Consider the following 27,158-nt stretch of genomic DNA (forward strand, 5'->3'; position numbering starts at 1 on the left):
CCTTTCTAATATTTTGCCTCTCTTCATTCCAATGTCATCCATCTCCACTTCCCCAGCCCTGGATTTTGTCAAGCAGAGATACTGCATTTCCAAGATCGCAGACCTTAAAATGTTCCTTCCCTGCTTCTCTGTTCTCCCTCTTAATCTTCATTTGGACTTGCAGCCTCTCAGTGGGCTTCCTGTGTTCCCAGTGTACTACCACACTTTATTAGCCCTCTACTCAGCATGGCTCTTTATTAAAATAAAATTTATTGTCTTGTAGTATAAATACAATGCACATTTTATAGACAATTTAGAACATATGGATAAGTATAAAGAAGAAAGTTAAAAAAGTCACCCAGATCTCAGTACTCAAAGATAATCACTGTTAACATTTTCATTTGTTCTTCTATGCATATATCCTCAAATATTTTCTTTTCCAAAACTGTAGTCATATTATGCATACTGCCTTATCTGTTTTACTTCACCTGCTAAGATACTGAGAGATTTTTCCATATCTCAAAGTATTTTTGAGAACATAATTTTTAATGATTATATAAAATTCCACAATATTCCATAATGGAATATTAGGGAATATTCAATGTTTTATTATCATAAATAATATCTTTATACACAATTTTGCTTAATTTTTATATATATTTCTTATTACTTCTTTATCTTAAACTTCTAGAAACTAAATTACTGGATTAAAGGATAAGAACACAGTTATAATAGTAATACATATTACCAGTTTAAATTCCAGAAAGAATAAGCCAATATTTATAGTCACTATTAAGCCAGATATCTCCTTCCACTCTGAACAGTGCTGAACACTAATTTTTTTTAGTTTTTCTTAATTTTATAAAAAAAATTTCTTGTTGATTTAAAAATTAATTTGGTTACTAATTACCTTGAAGATTTTTTCAAATGCCTATTGGCCATCTGTATTTCTTCTTTTGTGAATGGACCTATTCACCTGTGCCTTTTTATCTACTGTACTTTTTTCCATATTGATTTGTACACCATATCTATTAAGGACACTAACCCTTTGCCTGTTATATGGTGTACATATTTTTGCCAGTTTAATGTTTGCCTTTATTTTGTGGTGTTTTCTTGACATTCAAAAGCTATTAATTTTTATTCTTGTTTTATTAAATCAGTCACCATTTTTCTTTATAATTTCTTTGCTTTTGAGCTCTGAAAGGATTTCACTAAATAAAGGAAAGAGAAATAGTTAAATCTACTTCAAAAAACCCTTAAATGCAGAACTTATTTTGATTTTTTTCAAAAATAGTTAAACCACTAACCAAAAACCATTTTTTGAATTACTCTTTTTTTCTCAATTGATTTGAAGCGATGCCCTTAAAATTAATAAATATCTCCATATATTTGGATTAAATTGTGTATTCTTATTTTGTTCAAATGATCATTCTGCCTATTGTGTTAGCCAGCGCCACACCTTGTAGCTTTATAATCTATTTTAATAACACCCAGTGCAAGACCGTCCTCATTTTTCTTTTCCAAAAATATCCTGACGTTTCTTAATTGTTTCATTATTCAGATGAACCACAGAATCCTTTTTCAGTCACAATCCAAGGAAAGAATATCTCATGGGAATTTTGACTTATTAGTCAGCCATTTAAAGAATTCTCTAAGTAAAACCCTCCCTCTCACTCATGCTGTCAATCCCAGGCTTAGATTTTTCCTGTTGTCTCCTTTTGCCCTCTTATTCCTGGGTTCCTGAGCTCTGCCTGGGAAAGGCTGCAATGAGGTGGAGCAGGTCCATTCCAGCCTGGCCCTATTTGCTGGAGGCCACCCTGCTTTGTCTTCCTAATTCCCTCTGGAGCTCTGGATCACACGTTCCACAGTTCCTGCTCATCCAGTTAGAGAAGCTCTTTTCTCAAGGCCCTCAGCTTTCCTCCTACCCTTTACAAAATGTGTCTGCCTCTTACCCACCTTTCTACCTGTGTTTTGACCCCACCTTCATTGGCTTCCTTTTGAACCCTGGATTATCCACTGTCATTCCCTTCACACACACCCCCCACTGCCTCTCCCAAAACCTACACCTCAGTTTCTCTCCCCAGGATCCCTTCCCACTGCTGATGCAACACCTGATTCACCTGATCTGCCTCTGCTGATAAATGCTGCCACCCCTACGCACAGTCCCCTGTTCTTCCTTTGTTCCCTTCCAACTTTGCCTGCTCACTCCTCGGTCCTGTGGAATTCAGAGATAGACCACGACTCCCAAGTGCCAAATCCAAAGGCTTATTTTTAGCTAATATCATTGTTCTTGATCTTTCTACAGAATCTACTTCCTCTACTTTGAAACTTGTCTCTCTTCATGTGATCTGATTATGCTCCTACCAATCTTTCTTTATCTCTGTTCATTACCTTCTCTCTTCCTCCCTTTAAATGTAGTTTTTAAAAAGATTCTATTCTCAAATCCCCTCTCTCTGCACTCTCTTCCTTCCTTACCTTTATACAATGTCATGGCTTCAAGCACTGCTTCTACAAAGATCAGCCCACACTCTGAAACTGCAGTCTCATCATTTCTAACATCCACAGAGTTTCCTACCCAGGTATCTGGCTTATGTGTCTGAACCTAAGGCCTCAGTATACCTTTCCGAACTTTCCCCCCCTATTCTCCCATACGTATTCTATGCTTCAGCCAGAGGATTCTGTCTTAAAAGCTGTAGCATCCACAGATCTCTGAATGTAGAATCAAATGTAGCCTGATTTTAGCACCCAGATTGAAACTATCTTCAAAAAAAAAAATAATATTCCCACTAGTCTCTGGCTGCAATGAGATAATTCTGTGTCTCTCACAGGATTGCACCTTCTTTAGAGTGGGCCTATGAGATTGCCATTTTAGAGATGTAAAACTGCTCATTCTTGCCAGGATGAAAAGTGGCAAGCTGGTGAACCCATTAGTTCTCAGGATGAAAAGTTTATGAATAAAGAACAAAGATGTCCAAACCTCCAAGGAGCTGGTCCCAAAGTTATAATAACCCGAGTACGAATAAGCTTATAGTGAGGTTAGTTTGCTATCATCTTGTTCTTTCTCTTAAGTTTGAGTTTATGCAATTTCAAAAGGTACTCTGACTCGCGATGCCACTAACACTGCGCCAGAGTATGAATGGTGCACAAGATCTCTTTCCCTTTTCCTTGTATGTATCACGCTAACGGTAGGATTTGATCCTCATTCTAAAACAGACTTAGGTCTAAAGAAGCGAGTACAATATTTTTCTTTGAAGAGTGTTTCACCCATATCCAAGTTCAGGTTTCACGGAGCTAAGACAGAGCAAATTAATTATTTCAGTGGATTATACGAAAACATTCATGAAGAACATTTTATACTTGCAGAGCGTTCTGCTCTTTTCCAAGGGCTATTTCTAATCTCAGCTAACCCTCAAAACAACAAGATGAGAAAACCAGCACTCAGAAACTTAACTGACTTGCCCAAGATAACTCAGAGAGCAAAAGGCTGACTGAATTGCTCTGAATGCTGCTACCTCTGGTATATTTATACAGTCATATAAACAGGAGGAATTTCTTTCTCCCTGCCCTCAAATGTTTGTTTGTTTTTGTAGAGCACAAAGAATTAACAGATTGTCCTCGATATCTAAAGGTAAGAAAAGCACTGGTTCGGTGATGAATTCCAGACGTTTCCATTGTCTGCTCCAATCATGCCGAACCATAGATTCAGGAGAATTTAAGCAGCCCTTTTCTGTTTAATTGATTATATATATTTCAAATAAGCAGGGGGGTATTTGCGATAGACACTGATAAGAGAGTATAAGCATGTACAAACCAAAAAGAACTAAATCACACTTTCCTTTAAACTTGCTCCGGGGGAAAAAAAAAAAAGTACAAACTGTTTTGAAAGGATTCCCAGGCTGGTAACAAAGGTCATATTAAAAACTGATGCCTTTCCACATGGTCATATTTGATTATCACTTAAGTGGTTCACCAGCAAACATAAAAGCATGAGGATTAAGCGATAAGAGGGGTCTTCATCAAAGTACCATCAAGTAATCGGGGGGATTTTGCCACATGGGTCTAAATTTATGGTTTCCTAGAAACTAACGCAAAAACTAAACTGAGCTTATAACTGACTAATAATGATCTCATGTGGCCCATGCATTCTTTTCTTACCACTTTTTTTTTTTTTAATTCACTGAGAGGGAGGGTTTAAAACAAATGTAACAACTCATGAGCTGCCTGCAGGTATCCTGAAACACTGAAATAGAACCCGTAACTTTTCACATGTCACCAAATTTACAGGGAATAATCCGGCATTCACATATTCTGTTTGATAAAAGCCTTTTTCTTTTTGAAACACTAGTGTAGCACCACCCCCAGTACACTTGGGTTGTTCATTGTTGGCTTATGACAGGGTCACACCAGGTGTCCCAGGGCAAGAAGTAAGCCATTTTACAATTGTAGGATGACCAGAGTTACGGGATTACCCTTTTCTAAACTATTAGTAATGGAATCACCAGATATTTCCAAGTCAAAATTAATTCTGGAATACTTGTGAGTGTAGGGCAATGATGCAAGAAGTAAGTATGTCTAGATAGTTTTAATCAGATAACTGAAGTATTAAAATTAAAAGCAGCAACAAGATTTGGTGCTGGGGTTAACAAGGGTAGATCTCCATTATCTGGCTATGTTAGGCGAATCAAGTATCAGTAAATTGAGGGTCAGGGTGGTTGGAAGAGGGCTGATTAGTGGACTCATGTTAATTTCCTATAATGCTCAGAATAACCAGATAATATTCTCTTCACTTCTTGTCATCACAGCATTCCACAATAATAGTCTCTTGAGCTGTAATTTTTCTGTGGACAATCAAGTCAGAGTTAACAAATATTCATATTATCTATTATAACCAAGAAGGAAAACTATAGTTTAAGAAAAAATTATCTGCCATTATATTGTGATTTGACAACTTATCCACTATTAGATAAAAACAACTTAAATTAGTTCTGGCAGATTTGGGACTTGGCAGTTCAAAATATGAATAGCAAATGTAAAAGCATGAAAATGGCATTACTATTATGTGTTAAGAGGATAATATACCTTTAAAGGGTGCCAGTGATTACGCTGCATACTGTAAACAGCTGCTGCCAATCAACTGAGAACGTGGTACGCAGCACGTCAATGTAACATGGTAAATTCCATTCACCCAACCTACGGCTTCCTACCCAAGTCACTATTTCTTAATGGGAGCAGTGGGGCTGGATATCATCTTTGCACGTCATAATCTGTTTCAAATTGCAAAAACAGACTACAGCACAGAGAAGACAGGGCATTTCCAGTAGTCCTCTGAAATCTGTGCAGTAACAGTCTCTAAAATCAAAATGAATCCTGAACGTTAAGGGTCACTTTATGACCCTAGCCTGCAGCAAAGCTGAGGGACAGCTAGTGTTCTCATAACCTAGTCAAACTGGACTTTAATTCCCCACAACTCCACCTCTCCACAGAATACACTTGGAAACTCTAGTCATGCGGAATGAGGAAATGGAAATTTTCTCTATGATCTGAATGAATATTCACGGGTTTCACTCAACAGCATTTAATGGCACTCTATTCTTGGAGTTTTTAAATTCTGAATATTCAGATATGCGCACGCTTTCTATTTTCTTTTATTCAAGGGTCCTCAATTCTCCATCTCCTTGAATTCCTTACAGTATTTTTAAACAATTAGAGTGATATTTTATGAAACTGGGTTCTAAACTTTGAGCTAATAATTATTTTAGTTTCTTTCTGATGGTAATTTAATAGGCATTTCATTCTTCAATCTTCTCCCTCAGTTACTTATTTTTTAAAATGTGTCCGTCAGCTCGTAGCTCATAAGCTGGGACTTAATCTTCTAAGTCTATCTCAGATGAGATCAATGGGATTGTCTGATACACTTTTGAAAATGTCCTGACCAGATGTGTTTGCGTTGAGGAGACCGTACATCTCGTCACCTCCACAAAAGGCCACTGCTGCTGTCACTGTACTGGGGACTTTACCTCAAAGTCATTCAGAATGTGGACAAAGGCTGCTGAGTCCAAAACACAGCAGGCTTTCACATGCAGAACCCCTCATAATCCAATTCTAAATACCAAATTGGGACTGCGAGTAAAAGGTTATGACACAGCAGCATGCATTTTTTTTTTCCCTCAAGAGAGACAAAGTAAATTTAGTTGCAATTTCATTTCTTCTAGAGGAGCTTCTAGGATTCAACATAACATTAAATTTTTGGCCTGTCTCTTTAATTTGAGAAATTGTAAAAACGATGACAGATGGCACACAGAATTGACTTATGTCCTCTATTCTTTACTGAAGAAGGGAGTGCATGGAAACTTTGATAAAGGCAGAAGCTACAGTATGCAGGTCGCTATTAAAATTATCTAGTGGCTCGTTGGACAGCTAGGATCAGAATGTTCAGGCTTTCTTTTTTAGACATTCTTGAAAACCAACACTGTTGTAGGTTGCCAGTGATGATCACAGCCCCGACGTTCAGTACCCTCCTGTCCCAATAAGAACGGATGACGGATGTGCCATTAGCTCTGAACCTCGGAAACCTCTGAAATTACCACTCTTCCCACCCCAATCTCCAGCCCCCACTCCTCAAAATCATTATGAAATAGGAAGAACACTCAAGCTTACAGTTAATTGGAAACATTGCAAGAGAAGAGGAATGCTTAGGACAGCATGTCCACGGGAAAATAAATCACCCAGCATTGTTATATAATGCATTGTGACATCATTTCCTAAAATTAAACAGAGATGACACCAATTCAGCCGATCTCTAGTATAAGGTTCCATTCAAATAATTCACAGATGTTTTCTCCTGGCAAGCAGGAAAACAATGCGAAGGCTAAGGCTATGGGCGGCCTCACTTTGCCGCATGTTTGCGGGAGGCTCAGCCCATGAGCCCCACTCGTATTCCGTGCACATCTGTATCCCTGAATATGAGAAAGGCCATCTTTCACTGTGTAAGTAAGGCCAACATTTTATATTTGGGATTAATCTGGCCCATAGCAAGTAGTATTCAAGTAGACAGATCTCAGAATCATGAGGGCACTCATTTCCAAGTAGAAATAACTAATGTCCTTGAAATACTCATTCAATTTACCATTCGAGGCCCTTAAAAAGACGTCTAATGATGGAAATTATCACAGTGTCTCCATGGATACCCTTGTGGAAATGGACAAGTGGAGAGACTGGGGTAGAGGAGAACGAGGCAGGCTGTACTGCGTCTCTCACTCGTGGTGATTTCATGAGGTGCCAGAGGCCTCAAGCTGCTGGAGTCCCAAGCACACAACCAGAAACCAAAGTACTCGACTTCGCGCAGCACATTACAGTTTACAAACTGACCATGTCATCTGGGCCTCGCAACAACCCAACCAGCTAAGTAGAGCACATATTTACTCTTTTCATTTTGTAGGTCTGGAAATAGGTTCAGAGGTTGAAGAGCTCACCCACGACCACAGAGCTAAAACCCAAGCCTAATTTCATATCCAGTGACCCTTTTTAAAAACCCACACTGTGCTGTCTCTCAGAGAGCCTAGACTCTGGTACTCTGAGGAAGCGGGAGACTCTAAATGCTATTCATACTGGAATCCTTACGGGGAAGGGGAGGTTCTCTACCAAAAGGAGGCCCCAGCTGAGGCGTTCTTAACCATTTCACAGCCAGTTTCTTTCCTACCTCCCACCCCCATCCCAGAAGGCTCACCAGGATGCTCTTGCTTTCCATGGGCACCAGGACTCTCTGATGCGATCACCTAACACCACTGGGCAGCCATCCAATGTTTACAATGGCTCTAGAAGGTGGAGGTTAGACTATGTTCTCTCCTGCCGAGGGGTCTTTGGGATTTGTCTGGCAAAGCTAGTCTCTCCATCTCACACAGTCCCAGGAAAGTATGTGGTAATTTTGGTTGCCCAGTTCAACTGGTCAAAGTCTCCTGGTAGCTATTCAACTAGATTAAAAGACAAAATTGTAGTTACTTTATAGTATGTACTTATTACAAGAGCCAGGCATGGAGCTGAATGCTTTACGTTGTCTCATTTAATGCTTGCAACGTTGGTTCTAAAATTATCCCCATTCTACAGATATGGAATATTGAGGTCAAGAGACCTCAATGCTCAAGATCAAAAAGCTACTGTGGGGCTTCCCTGGTGGCACAGTGGTTGGGAGTCCGCCTGCCGATGCAGGGGATGTGGGTTCGTGCCCCGGTCTGGGAAGATCCCACGTGCCGCGGAGCGGCTGGGCCCGTGAGCCATGGCCACTGAGTCTGCGCGTCCAGAGCCTGTGCTCCACAACGGAAGGGGCCACAGCAGTGAGAGGCCCCCGGACAGACAAAAAAAAAAAAAAAAAGCTACTGTGTTGCAGATTCCAGGCCCTGTGCTCTTAACCTTGACATTGTGTTGCCTCATTGAGAAAAGAAACTGTCTGGATCTACACAAGATGAACAGAACCAGTTAAAAGGCAAAATGGTCTAGTCTCGCCCCTCTCTCTCTCTTTCTCTCTCTCATTCTCTCTTCTGTGTGTTTGTGTGTGTGTGTATACACATATACAATACAATAAAAAATCTGAGACGACTAGGTTGACTGTCATATGGTCTTGAATTCACTGGAGAAGAAACAAGTTTCTCTACGTAACATGGAGCCGTACTTACTCATAACTCGGGTGCATTGTCTCTGTAGGACAATATACTTTAAAACACATTTTCATTACTCGAAAGAGACCTTTACAAAATCCCACGAACAAACTCTAACAGGCAAGGAGTAAAACTGGTGAACACCTGAGAGGCACGCTTCATTCCACTCCCTTTACCACCAGAGATATGGAGAGGGGTGAAGCATTTTGCCATGAACAAAGGGCAGAGTTTTTAGAACCTGCATCCAGCAGGCTGCATGATATTATATCACTTTAAAATAAATTTGCTTCTGATTCTGCACACATAGCTTTGAAAGAAGTCCCACATCCACTAAGGGTGAGCTTTATCCCTATGTTTTCAAATAAGAAAATCTTTAGTCAGAAACGGGTATGAGCAAGTGGTGTCTTTGTGTGTGAGCACTTCCTGTTTTCATTCCATGATCAAATATATTCTTTGCAGCACAACTAGGGGAGCTCTTGAAGGTGGCAAGAGAAGTGCCTGAGAAAAGAAGGTGCCTGAGAGCCTAATTGAGCTCACTAAGGGCTTCTTGGCGTGGAGGAGTTTTTCATGGTTAAGAATAAACCGTCAGCCCGGGTATTATTTCTTGCTGTTTCTTTCTTTAACTATCTTTGAAGTTAAATAAAAACAGTTGTAATGGCAGGCTTACTTTTATGATATCATAATCTCCATGTGTTAGGGAAAAGAATATACTTCCCTAGGATTTCCCTATGTTTTTTTTTTGCCATTGGGTACTTTCCAGCAAAAGCACATACATTCCAACAGATTCTTTCTTCGATCTTCACTAGATTTCTTAGTCTGAGAAGCCAGGCAGAGCCGTCCACCAGTAGAAGAGGGGGGTAACAGTAACACACGATGCGTCTGCTAGTTGAATTTCTAAAAAATATTTGCATGGATTTATTTCCTTAAAATTATTGTGAGCCTTTAAATATTTATATGAATTCATTTCCTTAAAATTATTGTGATGTTTAAAGGACATTTTCGAAATCGGTAGTTAGAAACTACAAACTAATTATTTAGCTTCAGACTAAGCACGTTCGAAGTGCTTAACTCAGACTATGGAAATTCCTCAATTCATCCAAGAGTTTGGTTTTTTGAGGCCACTTTGGATTTAGTTTAAATATTTTCCTCAATATTATCGATTAGCTATGAGTTTATTACCTTTTCCCCTAAAGCTGGTGGTGCACAGGAATTTGAGAGATTGTTTTAACTGTTACAGTTGTAGTGGAACTTGTTCTTCCAAGAAAACTGAAGGTTAATGATTTTTGTCATATTGAGACTAAGACTTAACAATTGCTACAGTTGGCCTTTGTTGAGGTGGGGTTCTTTTCTCCCTGGGCCTTTTGAGGTATTCAGAATAGGTGACAATAGCTTGCAGTTGAGAACATATGTAGAGAGACCCCTGTGGCTTATTGGGAAAAGTTGCTCCATGCTGGTTGGGTGTTTGGAAAAAAAAAAATACAACCAGAGTTCTTTTATGTTCTGCTAGTTAATGAATGCATGAATGTCAAAATGGGCCAATGGCCCATTCAGGGGGCAAAGCCTCAGCAGCCCCCTTCTTTAAGAACACATCCTGAGATGCAAAATACATTTGCTTAACAAATTAAAATAATGAGATAATTCAATTAGCCTCTTTTTAAAAAAAGAAAGAAAAAAGGGTACATCAGGGATTATTGTAATACAAGAACAGGTCATACTGCACAAAAGGGAACAAACCAGTTTGAAATAGTGTTAAAGAGACTAATAATGAAGGAATGCACATTGAATCATGCACTTGTAAAGAAATTTACATGAAATAATAATTTAGGCTACATCTATTTCCAGTGAGCTAGAGCCAACATTTCACTTTGAAAGTTGAAATTAATTAAATGACAGAAAAATATAGTGGGGCATCTCTATTTCCAAGAACTTCCTCACGCCTGTTAGTGCATGTAAGAAAAGGGGTCTAAATTAACATGTCGTTAGTTAGGGGTCTCTATTCTTGGTTTCTGTGCTCAGAATTATAGCCGAGTAAATCTTTCAGCTCATTAAAGATTGGGAAGTAAAAGTTACAGAACCACCTTTATCAAAGTTACTGAACCTCTTCTCTGCAGTTGGGGTGACGTGGGGATGAAGAGGGAGGACGTTTTCAAAGAAAAAGCCCAGGAGAATTTCCTTACATACAAGGGAGGTGCAGAAAAGGCTGGGGAGGGGAGCAGAGAGACGGACTGAGAGACAAAGCCAGCGGAGAAAGTAATGAAAGGGGCATGATGTGAAAGAAGGTCATGGGGAGGAGAAAAAGAAAGCACTTAATGGAAAAGGAAAAGGAAAGGGGGGACTGAGAGGAGAGGATGACCAGGAGTTTGGGGCACAGGGGTGCTCTGACTGTTCTCTGAGTGTAACCAACACACATGAGTGTGGGAAAGGAGACTGCAACATGCAGATCTGTTTGAAAAATGGGGGAATGGAAGGTCCAGAGAACTTGACTTAACTGAGGTTCGGGCAGGACACAGGAAAATTGAACTCGAAATGCTGGTTTCCCGATTCCCCGGCTCAGGCTACTTGAGTCTTCTCTCCCCACTCCAAGGACAGGCATTAATTAAAATTTTCAGTTGGACAGAGAATTCTGCACAAAGCCTCATGCACATTTATCTAGATGAAAGCAACCTCGGGGTGGGGAGAAGGTACATAGTACACAGTACCTAGTGTATGGTACAGCCGCAAAGGAGCACCCAGGAATCACTGGCCACACACAATTCCTCGCCCGTGGCCACGGCGCACAGTGGGTTGAATCCGGGACAGGGAGGTGGGAGATAAGACACCAACAGGGCAAGGCAGGAGGTCCAGCAGGGCTCTGGACACTCCACGGGAAATTCAAGGCACAGACCTGGGCGGTGAAGGAGAGAGTTGGCCTCAAGACAGAGGTGCAAAGTAAGTCTTCTCTATTCGGAGAGGTTGGGGGAGCAGGAGAATTTTAAAAACAAGTAAAGCAAACAGCACTTTGCTTCTCCATATTTCCCCTCTTTGACGCCGAGCATTTTGATGGCAGAGGCTGTGAGATTGATATGCAACTGTTAAAGGTGATCGTGATTTTCGCAAAGTCATCATAATGTGGTAGAAAGAGCACAGAGCTGGGGACAAGAAAGGCTTGGGTCCTGGTTGCAGCTGGACCTTGAGCCAATCACTTCCTTTTCTGGGTCTGAGTTTCCTGGTTTGTCAACAAAGCAGCCAAATTCCCTAAGGTCCTGCTGTTCTGTGAAAATACATGGGAATGTTGGCTTGGAAAGCAATCGTTGAAGTCTCGATTTTCAACCAAGGAAGGCCGAGCATGAAGGAAGACAGAGGGAGGAAGCCAGACAGGTGAGCTGCTGGTGGGAGAAGGCGGCATGCCTGCCATCCACTGGCTCCTACCCTGCCTTTCTTACTTGCTACTCTAACCAAACAAACCTTCAGTTAAAAATGAGAAACCCCTCCCCTCACACTCATTCGACTTCCAAATTAAAAACATTTTACAGGTTAGTAAATCTCCAGCTGAGGTGATGTAGCAAAGAACAGCTGTGAAGTAATTTTGATAATGATGAGAATAATAACCACATGGCAAGGTTCAGGGCTTTGCTGTTGCAGCTTCAGTGCTCCTGAATAGATAAAAGTGATTAAATACTCCTGATTATCCCTGACCAATATGTAATGGATTTACAGCCCTTTCAATTAGTCAGTATTTGCTTAGGACTCATTATTTTGTCTTTGGTTAAGTAATCAGCCCAGAGACTGCATGTTCTGTCTAATTCCTCTGAGCCCAGTCAGTGCAGGGCCCTGACCTTTGAAATGGCCATAGCTGCAAGGCAAGAATAACCACTGCCAAGGCAGCCTCGTTGGTTCTCCCAGCTAATCCTGACACCACCGGCCAGATCGATACACCTTAGTTTGCTACTAATGTCCTTACATCAAAATGGCCGATTTAGGAATGTGAATCTATCACGTTGCCCTCCCCACCTCCCGCCCCACCCCTTGCCCTTTGTAGCTCTGCTACAAGACCAGATCAGCTGCTACCGCCATAAATAAAAGTGGAACCTTGTGCTGGACCCATGACACTGTAACTAATGTCATTCAGCATGGCAACCCACAAGTTGGATAATCAAAGACCTTCAGCTTTCAATGTGCTACTCTATTTTTAAGCCTTAGCCTAAATAGAATGGCCTGAAAACAATCTCATAGCAAGAAACAGCCTCTGACGTCTTCACCGTTTTCCCAGAATTTCCAAACGAACAGCAAAGTATGAGCGCCTAGTTCCTCCGTAAAAATATATTGTAATGTTTTTGTCATGAGGGTCTTAAAGTCAATGGTATATATAAAATGATGCATAAAACCGACTGCAAACAGGAAGATAAACTGTTACTTTAAAAATGTTACACATAGTTGATCTTTTCCCACAAGTGAACAGGATCGGCTTCTAAGATAATGGACTTGAACCGCTAAAAACGAATCTTTAATCTCGACCTTATAAACAAAGGCGTTATAGCACCTATGACCCTTCTGCGTTTGTCATATAAACATGTAACATGTTTGCAAGCTGCTTCAGCAATTAGAGTTGTCCCTGGTACCATGAGCTTGGACATGCATGTGGCAAAGTGCTTTTTTTTGCCTGCTAGAAGAGGTGGCTTTCGTTACGAGTGTCATCGGCAACGTTTATGGATTCATGAGCTTCTTAACAGCTGTTTCCCGTGGTTGCAGCTGCATTATCTGAAGTTGCTCTCATACCTTTTAGCACAAATAACACATTTACTTATATAGACTGTTTAGGGCCCTAGACCATTTTTAATAAGGTCCATTCCTGACCTATGGAAACAAAAACTCCTCCTTTCTACAGGGTACTCTTTGGGTGGTGAGAGTTGGTGAAACCTTCACGGCTCTGTTAACCATCATATTTTGAGAAAGGGAAAATAGGCACTATTTTCAAAAAAATCTGTATGAGCCCACCTAACTTGCTAGGAGAAGGCAAAACAACAAAACATTTTTCTCTTTCATCTTGACTTACTGTGAGATGCTGGAAGAGCCATGCTCTCATGATATTTGTTGCTACTTTGGGGAAAATGCCTCTTTTCTTCTGGCGTTTTTTGTCCTTGTCTGGATCATCATCGTCACCTGTGCCAGGTGAAGCTACACTGTTGTCTAAACCATCCCCTAGTAGAAAGAAATGAAAATACATTAGAGAAAACACAGAAAGGGTGCCAACAACAACGAGCAGCTAATGACAAGCTCAGCTAAGCTTGTTGAAAGAAATCCATTAAGCGGGTATATTCTCTTTCATTAAAGTATAATTGGAGACACAAATATGTAAAAGACAAAATTAAACCAGACCTCTTCAAATGTTAATTTTGTGTGTCTCACACTCGCCCATATCATTAATTCAATTCTAATTGTGCTCTTGACACAGTGCAGTAGCTCTTTGTCAATTATGGAATCCAGTGTGGGAAAACCGCCATCAGAAAACCCATTCAGTGAAAATGCATCCCCATGCCCAGAGTGAACACATACTGTAGGGTAATCAAGTTAAATGTTCTGTAGTCTATATATTCTAGGCTGCCTGCATAGGTGACAGTAACTGTGTCACTGTTCATTGCACATAACACACTGCCTGCTCAGCCCCTCCCAGAACTGTCACCTCCAAAGCACGCACATTCACACACTCCTCAGATGACCCTGGACTCAGCATCCGCGTGACATGAAAACTTTTAGCTCTCTGCACCACTGATCATTATTGTTAAAAAAAAAAAAAGAAAGATGCACATCAAGGTAGGGTGCTCACTTAATCAGAACTTTCTATCAACATCTTTCTCTTCTGTGCTTTTTCTCTGGCATTAATTGTGCATTAGCAAAAATCATTTACTTTTAACAGTCATAGTTATTTTTTCTTGCCCTCTGGCAAAAATGCCTTGAAAGCCTGCCTGGAGGGCATCTAAATTATGTATCTGAAAAACTCTTCCGGCAAGGCATTGCAGGACCCCTACTTTCTTAAAATTCATACGAGCACGTCTTCCTGTTTTTGGGAAGGCATCAATCAAGAGGAGCAATATATGCCATATCCCTACATTAATATTTGAACTAATAACTTTAAAAAAAGGAAAGAAACAAGATCCGACTTGTGGCATAATCAAATGCAAAATAAATGAAGAATACGGGGACAGCACTGGGGCTTTATAGATGGCTGTGTTTTCCTTGCACATCATTAGCCTGGAGCCACACGAAAGAGGAAAACAGAGAAGTGGAGAGTTTATGCTCCCTGCTGGTGTTTAAGAAGCCAGGGTCCTGGAAGGACATCTGGGAATTGCGCTGAGATGGGGGTTTTTGTAATTTAAGAATAGACATTCATTAGCAGTAAATGCCATAAATCCCATGCTAAGTAAAAACCTTGTCCAAGAAAGCCTAAAACAATAAACTCTGTGCTCAATGTAGCCAGAGCTAGACGCTCCGCAGCTTCCCAGGGAAATGCTATAGATCCACCAGCTCATTCCCAGACCAGCTCCCTCCTCCTGGATTGGGCCACATGGGATATCCTGCCACAGGCCCCTCGCCTCCTAACCTGTCCCGTCTGCTTGGTGGGCTTCCCTCTACCTGTTCTTTTCCTTTCGCACCACAAAAACTCTCAACCTTCTTTGGCCAGAGAAGCAGAAAAGCCACACAAAGAGCTGGCAGATTAATTTTATTGACATTTCCATTTTCACTGCAATGCGATACCCTCCATCACATGGAAGAGATGACCCTCACTATTTACAGACTGACAGGCCACTTCATTACAACCACCCTGCCCCAAGGCAAAGCAGCTCCCTTCCATCTGCCCAAACACTAGAGCATGACCCCGAAGTTGCTGTTCTCTTTTTCTTTGCCGTCTGTTATGATTAAAAAAAAAAAGGAAAAGTGAGTCGAAAGGACCCCAAGTAGTCAAAGAACTAATCAGAGTACAGGGAAACAAAGGCATTTGACTTTTGAACACTGGTTAGATGGAGTCGAGTCTTCATCTGTCTACCCTTCCTACACAACCATGTACACGAGGGGGTCACTTGCACAAGGACAGACACACACACACACATACACGCACACACACACACGCTCAAGCAGGGACATGCATACACACTTTCCACCATGCCAAAGAACTGCTGCAAGGCAAATTCTCACCCACACTAATGGCTTCTGACTGCTCCTTGGCAACCCTAGCATTTTAACCTGGGTGGATATGCTCTCCAAAATACAGACACTGAAGCGATCTCATCAGCTGTTCATGTGACACAGATGGAGAGTGGCTATTAGGAGCCAGGCAGTGGGCCTTGGGGATCTGAGGTGCTGTTCTATAGCCTGAGGCGATTTTGAAAAGCAGTACCCGGAGATGAGGGAAAAAAACCCACACTGCAAGTGCAAGTTTGAAGTCAGTCTGTCTGTCGACCTACCACGGATAAAGATATCTTTGTCTCTGGATGGAAAAATCTATGTGGGCTATCTGGATGTACATTTCAGATAATGTATGTATGGAATGGCTCTTCCTTCAATGTCTTCCAAATATAAAAACACACACTGTAAACAATGCCTGTGTGTATATATTTCTTCCTAAGCACATATGGTTTCTGTGTATATGTTTAAGCTGAAATTGTCAGGATTTTGTTAAAAATCTCATTTAGCTTTTTTTGATAGATTCCTTGAATATACTTATTTTAAAAGGTTATCGGCTTAATTGAAGGAAGTTCAACAAAAAAAGGCATTTGCCTTTTTAACCCAATCAATGACCTTAAAAATGAGAGACAGGGTTTCCACAGTGCATTTTCTCTTGCTTAAAAGCAGAGAGGGCTGGTAACACCTTCAAACTATATGATTCACTATATTTAGCTCAAGAAAAAAAATAGAGCTGGAGTGAGCCTCCTTTGATGACTGACTTAAACTGGAGAAGACAGGAGCATTACATGCATTTTAATATAAAGCGGTCCATTTTATATAAATGTATATAAACGTTGTAAAATATCTGAATTTGGATCCAGTGTGACAAATAATTATAAAGAAAAATGCACCTATTTTTATAATAACCGGATACTAGACAAGAGATTTTTAAATTAATATTAGTGTTTACACCTCTATAAAGATAGGAATTTTCTTCTCCAAACACACAATAAATTTGTTTTTTCCTCCAATGGATTGTGAACCGACTCTAGCATAGAGGACTAACAACAGCAATTTTTCTTTTAAAAGAAAAATTTTAAAAGGCAACTGTGTGATCTGCAACCTAAAACAAAACTGTGCAGATGATACTAAAGTAACCCTTAAAGTGGACATTGTTTCCCTGTTTTAGGGCTGCGTTGGCAATCCTTGGCATCTGTGCCAAATGAGTTTCTATGCCGAAAATAGTGTGTATACGGGCACAGATGCACGTGTCAGAGGAGGAAAAGGAGATAATGGCATGTATCTAAGCATCTGAAGTTAGGACTCAGAAGTGTGGGATACATGGTGTGGGCAGGAACTGTGTTTTGTTTATCTTTTTATCCTGAGAGCACACCTTCATGTCTGAGCCAGAGTGGACACCCAGTGATGGTCTGCTGCATGAGTAAAAGGCTAAACTTATCAATGAGTTTATTCAAGGGCCCTCCCCTCTCTTTGATAATCCCACACTGGGGCGACTGCACTCTTCATGGTCCCGAAGGGGCTGGGTGGGCGGCCCGAGTGCAGGTAGTCACTTCCGAACGTGCCAGGAAGGGCACTTCTTTGAGTAATTCAGTGCCCATTAGAGCCTTTTTAAAGGGCTGACCCAAGGCCATTGCACCAGCATTGCCACCTCTGATGGGGAAAAAACTAAATAAAGAACTACTGGGCATGCGTCTTTTAAAAGGTTGCTAATCCCTTGACTAAAGGCACAGTCTAAGTTTGGGGCAAAGATACTCAAAATAGCTGCGTGTTACTGAACGCACTGTGTGTGACCATGGAAAGAAATACTCAAGGCCTGTGGATAGATACCTTTGAAGTGGACTAAATTATCAGGGGAGATTGTAAAAAACACAGGTCCCCAGGCCTTATCCCAGACTTACTAAATCAAAATATCCTGGGGCAGGGACAAAGAATTTGTATTTTTAACAAGTTCCTTGGGTTTGGTTACACAATCAGCCTAGCACTGGTTCTTAAACTGGCTTTTGGAAGCCACCGAACTAGATGACCTTCTAATTTGAGATAAGATGCAACCTCAAGAACAGGTGAATAGTTAAAATTCTATTCTACTGCCACAAATGGGGTTAGTGGTCACGGTGAGAAACTACACTCTGGCCAGGGCCTTATTCACTGTGGGAAAGCCGTGGTGCTCTCCGTCACAGGTACTGGCCAACGCATGGTAGCCCCACCTTATCTTCTGATGGTGAGGGTTAAACAGGAAGAAAGAAGCTGTAGAACACTGGCTCTCAAAATGCGGACCAGCGCCATTAGCAGTGGCAAAGAAATTGCGCGAAATGCAAATTCTTGGACCCACCCCAGACCCACCGTATCCGAACCTCCAGGGATGGGGCCAGACAATCTGAGGGTTACTAAGCACTCCAGGTGATTCTGATGACACTCAAGTTTGAGAAGCACTGTTGGAGGGCACAGAGAATATCCCTTTAGCCCCCTACCCCTGGTGGTGGTTGTCTAAAGGCCTGAATCTAATCTCTGGGTCCTCCACCTGTTTCAAGACTCTGAGGTATTTTGAGAGCATCTCCGGCTGGATTTACACCCATGCTCTGGAGGAGGAGGTCACAGATGCTTTCCATAGCTGAGCGCACTATGCTCAGAACAAGGCACTGCCAGGGGAAGCAGCCCCAGTCTACACCCACCTAGAAGAGCAATACTGAGGGAGTCTAGGTGCAAGGAAGTTAATCCTGGGATACCATGGGTGTCCAGGTGTAGGCAAAATCCATTTCTGTAGCTATGTAGCCAGTGAATCAAGGAAAGATATGGGCACATGACGAGAGGGTCCTCAGATGATTCTAAGCAGAAATTCCCAATCCATACAATTCTTGGCCATAAAAACTGCCCAGGCAAGAGGACACCACTTCCTTTCATCGGCATATTGTCTTAACCCCATTTAGCCAAAAATCTGTCTATATTTTAGACATCAACTGCTTGGCTTGGAATAAAGAAGCGATACAAACAGTGATGATGTGCTACGATGAGTCCAATACCACTGGGATGTGGCCTTCTGCCCTATAAGAAATAGAGGGCAAGTGCAACAGTAAAGAGGGTCCTAGTCCATCTTTTTCTTCCTATTCCACCTCCCTACCTCCCCCGAAAAACAGCCACGACATTTATCCGTGAAGAAACTGAGGCCAAGAGGATAAATCGTTGCCTAAGATTCCACAGCTACATGTGATCCAGGATAAACCAGAGTCCAGGTAACTCCAAGTCCAGTGTTACTACCACTGGTATTCTCACATATTGTAAGTTATTTTTCACTTTTCAAAGCATTACCTCATTTGAACTCTGTTATCAAACCAGGCTTGATCCTACAGGTAAAGGTCTAAGTGCAGAGGAGAGATTAGATCTAGGGCCCAGGGGCTGGGATTGAGCTAGAACTGGTCCAGGCTGGTCCAGGTTCAAACAGAAATGTGCAAACTTTTCTCTCACAAGTAAGCCAGTGTCTGTACAGTCTTTAGATATATTCAGTACAGCGAGAGACTTTGAGACTCGGGATTTTTCTAATGGGTTTATTGTGGTCCAAGTGGAGGCCCTTGTATTGACAGCACCAGACTGACCTTCAGAGCTCAGAGATGCTGCAAATATTTGAGCATCTACTGTCCATACAGTCAGGATCTCAAGGCTGTGATGTCATCACTGTGCAGTACTATGAACTACTTCACGGAGCTGTAACTAAAGTGATGGATTCCCTGCCTTAAAGTCACTTTTTAAAGATAGAATAGGCTTCTGTGACATTTGGCACCCTGTCAAATCACAAACATCTGAAAGTAACCTCTCAGTATTGTATTTTCAGAGAAATATTAGGACAAATGAATACATGTTTTGGTTAACAGCATTTATACTTCTTTGGAGTAAGTCGGTGGCACATTATTTAATCCTCACTTCTCTCAGTTTTGGACGAAGTTTAATAGTTAAATATGTTCATATAAAATATATACTGTAAAAAAGAGTGATATCTCGCCTGAAAGAACATGGTTTTTTTTTTCCCTTCTCTTTTTTGATAAATAGAAACTCACTATATTTATTATCATTTTTATTTTGGGCAATGTAAATTCACTAATTTCAGACACACACACATATCTTCCAACCTACTTCCAGAACTTAGGTGTATTCATGAATATATAGATATTTGTATGTCTGATTATAAATTTTAAGTATATAAATTATATTGTTACCTTTTTCAAAGAATTCACTAATTTGTACATAAGTATCCAAATATATTTGTAGATGAACTGCACATTTTTCCCTATAGTCATATATACATACACATATATATACATATACAAGTTTATAGAATTCTTTTTTTTTTGTGGTACGCGGGCCTCTCACTGCTGTGGCCTCTCCCGTTGCGGAGCACAGGCTCCAGACGTGCAGGCTCAGCGGCCATGGCTCATGGGCCCAGCCGCTCCACGGCATCTTCCCAGACCGGGGCACGAACCCGTGTCCCCTGCATCGGCAGGCGGACTCTCAACCACTGCGCCACCAGGGAAGCCCTAGAATTCTTAAATGTTAGTGTTTAATGTTCAATAGGGTAGTCCCTTTTCTACACCATTTCTGTGTCACTAGAATACAGTATCCTCCTCTTCCTTATCAATACTGTTGTCACTTTCATTATCCTCATTATCACAAGTAACTTTCACTGGACACTTGCAATGTTCCAATCCTCAATCTTCACAACAAATGAATGAAATAACTACTATTATCAATTCCATTTTATATATAAAGAAAACTGAGACTCAAAGGAATTAAGTAACTTGTCAAAGGTCACACAGTCAGGAAGTGGCAGAGAGGTGCTTGTCCTGTAAAGCCCATGCTCACAACCTCTATCCTCTCCCTTAGGCTGCCAGGAAAACAAGAAGAGGTGAAAAGTGAAGTTAGATTCTGGGTTAGCCCTCACTGCTCAAGAAACAAACCCCAAGAGTGAGGCCTTATATACTCACATTCATGAACTAAAGAGACAGTGGGTGACAGCACACTTAAAAGTAACTATGAACCAAGAAACAGACAGATGCATATTTTTACAGTTATGTCCATTATCTGCAGGACTATTATTGTTCCCTGTAGACCTAAAGTTCAAATTAAATATGATTTTGAAATAGGAGTATCTGTTTAACTTTAAGAACTTTTCTGAGCCAAGGGATCTTTCAAAATTCCATGCCTTTAGCCCTGTGCCCTTGGCCAAAAATGCCTTTTGTCTTCATTTTTTTACTCCTTCCCATTCTTCTTTGCCCAGGCAAACTCCTATTCAAATTTCAAAACCCAAAAAAAGGAACCTCCTTTGTAAAGCTTTCTCTATTTCCCAGTAAGAGCTGGTATACTATGCTTTTGATTTCTTCAGCAGTTTGTTCCTTGCCTCTGCTATATTTACTTTTCTGTTTTGCAATTTATCTGTCTACTAAGTTGTCTGTGCTGCTTGACTGTGAGCTTCTTCAAGGCAGGGGCCCTGACTCCCAAGCCCTGACACAGAGTAAACAGTCAAATGTTAGTGGGACGGACAAATTGGCAGCAAGAGCCTTGAGACATATTATTAGGCCCCTATGAGAATGTAACCTGCTTTGAAGAAGGTCCATGAAGGGAGTCCTTGGCTCTGGTAACCCAGCCACCCAGCCTCGGGCTCCCTCACACCACTCTTCCTACTCTAGAAGCACTGGGTGTATCATGCTCAGTGTTTTACTGCTCAGGAGGGCATGGCCCTCCTCAGAGATGATCCTTACATGTCTGAGACACGTGTCATATATTGGTTTTTTTTTGAAAACGGTGCTCCATTTCTCAAACCTGCCCAAATCCAACGGGGAAGAGAGACTGCTGGGAGAGAGTGGCTGCCCCTTGCCCAGGCTGTTCAGATTACTCGGAGGATTACAGTTAAAAAATGAAGTATCCTGTAGCCATGGAACTGCAACACAAAGCTCTTTGGAAACTCATTTTCTGTCATCATTTCTTTATGCTTTTTTCCCTTTAATATGGTACTTTGAAAACAGGATTAAAATGTACTGAGTCAAAAGATACTTTCTTTCAGGGACTACCTTCCAGGAGTTTAACATAGGACATCCCACTGAGAAATCTGAATCAGGGTTTTCAATAAGAGGCAAAAAGAAGAAGGAGAAGAAGGAGAAGAAGAAGAAGCTGCCTTTGCCCAGTTCTCTGTTAGACTCTAGCCTTACAACGCTTGCTTTCCAAGAACCATCCTCAAAGTAAATCTGCAATTTACCTTTTTCACACCAGATGAGGTTGGGGGGAGGGGGAAGCTACAGACCCAGAAATGTGGGGAGGGCGAGGGGAGAGAGGTGGGGTGAGGGGCCAGCAGTGAGACCTGCTAATTACTGATCTCTTTTACTCTCCTGCTGTGCTTAACTGTCTGGACACGTTAAAGTGAAATTTTTCTGTGATTTTTCAAGTGACTGGTTCATGGCCCACTAGCATGGAGGGAAGCAGGAGAGGTGAAATGCTTTCGTTTACATGCAACATTTACTAACTGTGTGGGTTTTCCGACATTAAAGAGAGGACAGTGACCCAGGCCACCTTTTTCACACTCAAAAGAGCACTGAAAAAACAAGTCTTCATCGGCTTACCTCAGGCTTCCCTGGTCCTGAACACCCTCCCCCCGGGGTATGAGCAAAAAGGGAAAAAAAGAGGGGATTTTAAGCTCCTTTCTCTTCAACTTTTCAGGCTGTATAAGCAGCATTTAGCAAATTCAGCCCCAAATGGCTCCAAATGCTCTGAGCTGTAGGGGCTCATTCTTTGTTCTCCTCCCTCTATTTACACAGGATTTACGCAGGCTCTCCACTGAAGAGACCGAAAGCACTTCCATTCTCACTGGCTCGGCTGGACTGTGGCCCTGGCCGCTGGCCCGGCCTGCGCTGGGGGATTTCTGCCACCTGGAGAAGGCGACAAACTGCGCCCTAACTCAGTGATCCCGAGACAACCTGGCCCGGTGCAGGCCGCTGCAAAGCTCAGGCCGGAGAAGATGAGCTAACCTTCCAGAAGACACACGAAAACCCAGCCAAGGCTGTGCAAGTAAATGTGTGTCCAGAGACAAATAACATGCACTTTAAAATATGCAGCTATATGATAGAACGGAAAGTGGTGGGTGAAAAAAAAAATTCAGACTGCAGCTTGGATGAAAACCACTTCACCCACTGGTTGGAAAAATAAAGTGTAAAAACAGACAGATGGACACATATGTAAATGTGGCAGTGTTTTAGGCTTTAGCTGGCAACGTGAGCGTCGTAGTATAGTTTTGCACGCCTGTATTTTCCATATCATGTTGAATCCTGTTAACTGTTGAACAGAAACATCCTCATACTGGTCCTTGACCAAATCAGTCCCCTCAATTTACCCGTCAGGAGCCATAAAATGGCTTTGTTTATTGACTGGAACCCTCTAATCCTTTATAGCAGAAGTGAACAAGAAAGCTTCCAAACTCTTAGCCTGTGCTTCCCTGAAGCTGGTTACTCTCATCTGAAATGTATATGTACTTCTAATTTATGCTTCACTTAAGTTGATTTCTCTCATTGAAATATATATATATTTCATAATTTATATATATAGATAAAATTTCACTTGAAAAAATTTTTTAATTCAAGAATAGTTGATTTACAATGTTGTGTTAATTTCTGCTGTACAGCAAAGTGATTCAGTTATACATATATATATACATTCTTTTTCATATTCTTTTCCTTTATGCTTTATCACAGGATATTGATTACAGTTCCCTGTGCTATACAGTAGGACCTTGTTGTTTATCCATTCTATATATACTAGTGAAAATTTTTAAATATTTCAATAAAGGATATCTATTCCCCTAGCCTCCCACAGAATTCTCTAAAGGATATTGACTGAATCCAGTAGAAAAGTAAATTCCTTTTTCTTTATAATTCAGCAGATTGCCTAATCTCTGTAGTAGAGGATAACAGAATGTACTTGTTCCTCAGTTACCTGATAAGCACCTATAAAAGTACAGAGTAGGTTCCAAAGTTATTCACAGGACATCATAATAAAGCTCTTCTGGGCACTCTAATGATTCATTTTTAGTGATCTCTCAAATGCCCTTTCCACAGTTAGTAACACTCAGATTTTATTAAGGTGGAAAGCATGGACAAATGTCCACTCGAGTCCCAGCTCTCAAATTTGACTCTCCTTGCATTACACTACCTACAGCTAAAGCTTTTTTAATGTTCTGTTTGCCTCCCCAGAGTGGCATTTCAGCTAACAGAGTTCACAATCTTTCAGCCCTAAACACAGTAGGCTGCTATCTTCAAGTCATCCTAGGAATGTGCCAGATACCATCATCTCCCTCCTGCAATACAAAGAACCAGAAAGAGAGAGAGACCAAGAGAAGACCAAGCTGATCAAGTTACCAACAGCCCAGAATGCCCCTCTCAGAAGGTTAATCTTTGAACCAGTAAATGTTATAATTAGGAGCCTTGAAGTTGGACTGAGGCTGGTCATTGAAAGAAAGACTCTAAAAGAGAAAGTATGAATGGAACACATCTCTTTCACCTAATGGTTTGACACAAGGGTCATGATTTTTATGGGAAATTATACAAAAATGGGTTGTTATGATGTATGAGTCTCTTTCCCACATCTCCTATAAAAGAAAAAAGGTGGTTGGGGAGAGATGACTTCCCAATTTCAGTTAGCTATGTTTCAGTACAAATTGTGAAAATTATGCAAATAACAATTTTGGCACCTTTGCGAGAGGAAAACATTATTAAATTATGCTCTAAGTATTTTGTCTGCTTTAGTAATTACTCTCATGTAACTGTAAATATAAATAGCTGTTATTCTGTTTAAATTTTTAATCATGCAAAACATTGTCACACAAAAGTCCTTCTGTTGCAGTCTAACTGGGATTTTCTTTTTTAAAATATCCATATTTAACTGAAGTGGACTATTTTTAGCATTGTAAAGTGTTTTAGTAAAGATAGCTGGCTAACATCTCCAAATCAACAGGTCTTTCAAGGAAAGATATGGCCTTTATATTTGCAAAAAGAATTTCCTACAAAAGACCATTTATAAACTGCATTTTTAACATTTTATATGAAACTAGAATACAACTGGTCTGCTTCCAAGAATGTATTAATTATATTAAATCTGTATGTTCAGTATGTAACAATAACAATGTTCTCATTTTATCATCAACTATAGGATTTTATGTCTTACTATCTCTCTTAGCATACTTTAATATTAAATGAAACATTAAATATCAACCAATAATAAAATTCATTAGGGGGAATAACAAAAAAGCAAAGTTCTATCTGTAGCAGAAATTATTTCATTCAATTTTTAGGATCCTTACTTCATTATCATATTTGTTATCTAAGACAAAAGTAGGGACAATACATTTTTATAATATCAGTTGATCAGTTTGAATTTTTAATATGGTTTTTCTCTGTGAATTTATATCAGTAGATACCATTTCAAATAGCAGAACAACAACAAAAAAGACTTTTTGAATATTGCTTCCACTTTCTCAACTACTGTAAAATGAAAACAATGGAATATTTTAATAAAAGTACAACTTTGCAGCTGACATTGTTAAATAATTTCAGAACAAAAATCCTTTAACTTTAAACAAAAGCTAGCCATCTCTGTGATAATAATAATGCTTACTAAGAAAACAGATTGGACTATCTGTCAACATTCCCTTTGGAAAGTTTTCTACATATAGAAAAAAGAACAATAGTACCTGTGAAGTTGATAACTGGTTTTAGGTGAATATTTTTAAACTGTTAAGATATCATAAGTGGAATATGTGTGTTATTTATTACAAAATTATATTTTGTACATTTTTCAAAGCACATTTTCACACAACAGAGTTTCCTAATAAAACTTTGGGTTTTTGTTTAACAAGTTGATAAACTAAATTGCTAACATTTAAAAAGTAACTACTGTGCATTTAGAGATTTTACTTATTAAGATTGTTTTAAATAAATCTACTACGATTTGAGAACAAGCAGGTGTATTTTTATAACGCAATGTAAATAGATATCCACAACATACATGTGATAGTCCTATGGGGAAACATAATGTGACAGCTTAGTAAGAATAATCTAAGATACAGTAAATTGACTATTCTTCATATAGCCTATGGACTAAAAAACCACAGACACGAGGCCCTTTAAAAGTACACTTTAAATGGAGAATGACTGCTAACGAGTATATAATCTTTTGGGGTGATGAAAATATTCTAAGACTGATCATGATAACGGTCGCACAACTGTGAATATACTAAAAACCAACGAATTGTATAGTTTAAATGGGTGAAATCATATACTGTGTGAATTATATCTCAATAAAGCCGTTATATTTTTTTAAATGAATATATTTTGCTTCCTTATTCAAAACAGCATGCTGGGGGCTTCCCTGGTGGCGCAGTGGTTGAGAGTCTGCCTGCCAATGCAGGGGACACGGGTTCGTGTCCCGGTCCGGGAGGGTCCCACATGCCGCGGAGCGGCTGGGCCCGTGAGCCATGGCCGCTGAGCCTGCGCGTCCGGAGCCTGTGCTCCGCAGCGGGAGAGGCCACAACAGTGAGAGGCCCACGTCCCGCAAAAAAACAAACAAACAAACAAAAAACAGCATGCTGGACAAAGTATAAAAGTCTAGTAGCTGAGTTTGAAGGTATCCATAATCTTTTCTGAATTGCTTCAAAACAATGTGATTTCTAGGCCACTTAATAATGTCATCTTAGCACCTTGCATATGGACAGACATATGTACTCAAAAACATTTGGGATGGATTTTATACTGTTTAGGTTACAAAGATACGCATTGATGGAAAGTAGACTGACCTTAATACGGTAATGAATTTAATTCTTCTTCACTCTCAATCCTATTGATTACAGCAGAACACTAGTCCTAATTATTTACCTCTTTCAAGGATTACTTTAGCTATCAGAATATCTCCAGAAGACTTCCACAAACACACACACACACAACTACATTTCTTCTACATAAGCTTCTTCAAGTCAGGCACCGTATCTTTTATTTTTTTCATAACATTCTTAGAACTTTGTATAATGTTATGGGTGTAGTATATACCTAAACTTTAATTAAATGAATGGATGGATAACTCTAATATTCCTTGGAATATGTTTTATTCTTTGTGCATTTATATCTAAAACTTGGAAACAGAAGCTATCTACGAATGTTGGTCTCTAAGAGTTGAAAACTGGTCATAGAGTTAATGTTTTATAAATTTCAAAGACATTTTCCTATAAGATACACTGCCTGGAAGAAGCAACTTTATTGAAAGAGATAATTAGCGATAGAGGTGCCCTATATTTGGAAAAGTGCCCTACATACTTGGTTCACTCTTCTTCTAAATTTCTGACTTTAT

The 27,158-nt window shown here is 40.3% G+C and overlaps 1 protein-coding gene and 1 long non-coding RNA gene across 8 annotated transcripts in view; one reads left to right on the top strand and one right to left on the bottom strand.

Annotated features, from left to right (window-relative positions):
* Positions 1–22,007, top strand: part of LOC138413996 (uncharacterized) — a 93,322-nt gene extending 71,315 nt beyond the window's left edge. The window contains exon 5 of the long non-coding RNA XR_011246367.1: positions 21,838–22,007. This is a non-coding gene — a long non-coding RNA (uncharacterized lncRNA). The remainder of the gene's footprint in view (positions 1–21,837) is intronic.
* Positions 1–27,158, bottom strand: part of MEIS2 (Meis homeobox 2) — a 200,552-nt gene that overhangs the window by 125,693 nt on the left and 47,701 nt on the right. For all 7 annotated transcript variants that reach the window (XM_060004968.1, XM_060004967.1, XM_060004964.1 and 4 more), the window contains one exon: positions 13,663–13,808. In XM_060004968.1, the coding sequence (XP_059860951.1) occupies positions 13,663–13,808 (146 nt within the window). The remainder of the gene's footprint in view (positions 1–13,662; positions 13,809–27,158) is intronic.

The sequence above is a fragment of the Delphinus delphis genome, chromosome 2, assembly GCF_949987515.2.
Source record: "Delphinus delphis chromosome 2, mDelDel1.2, whole genome shotgun sequence".
Classification (NCBI taxonomy): domain Eukaryota; kingdom Metazoa; phylum Chordata; class Mammalia; order Artiodactyla; family Delphinidae; genus Delphinus; species Delphinus delphis.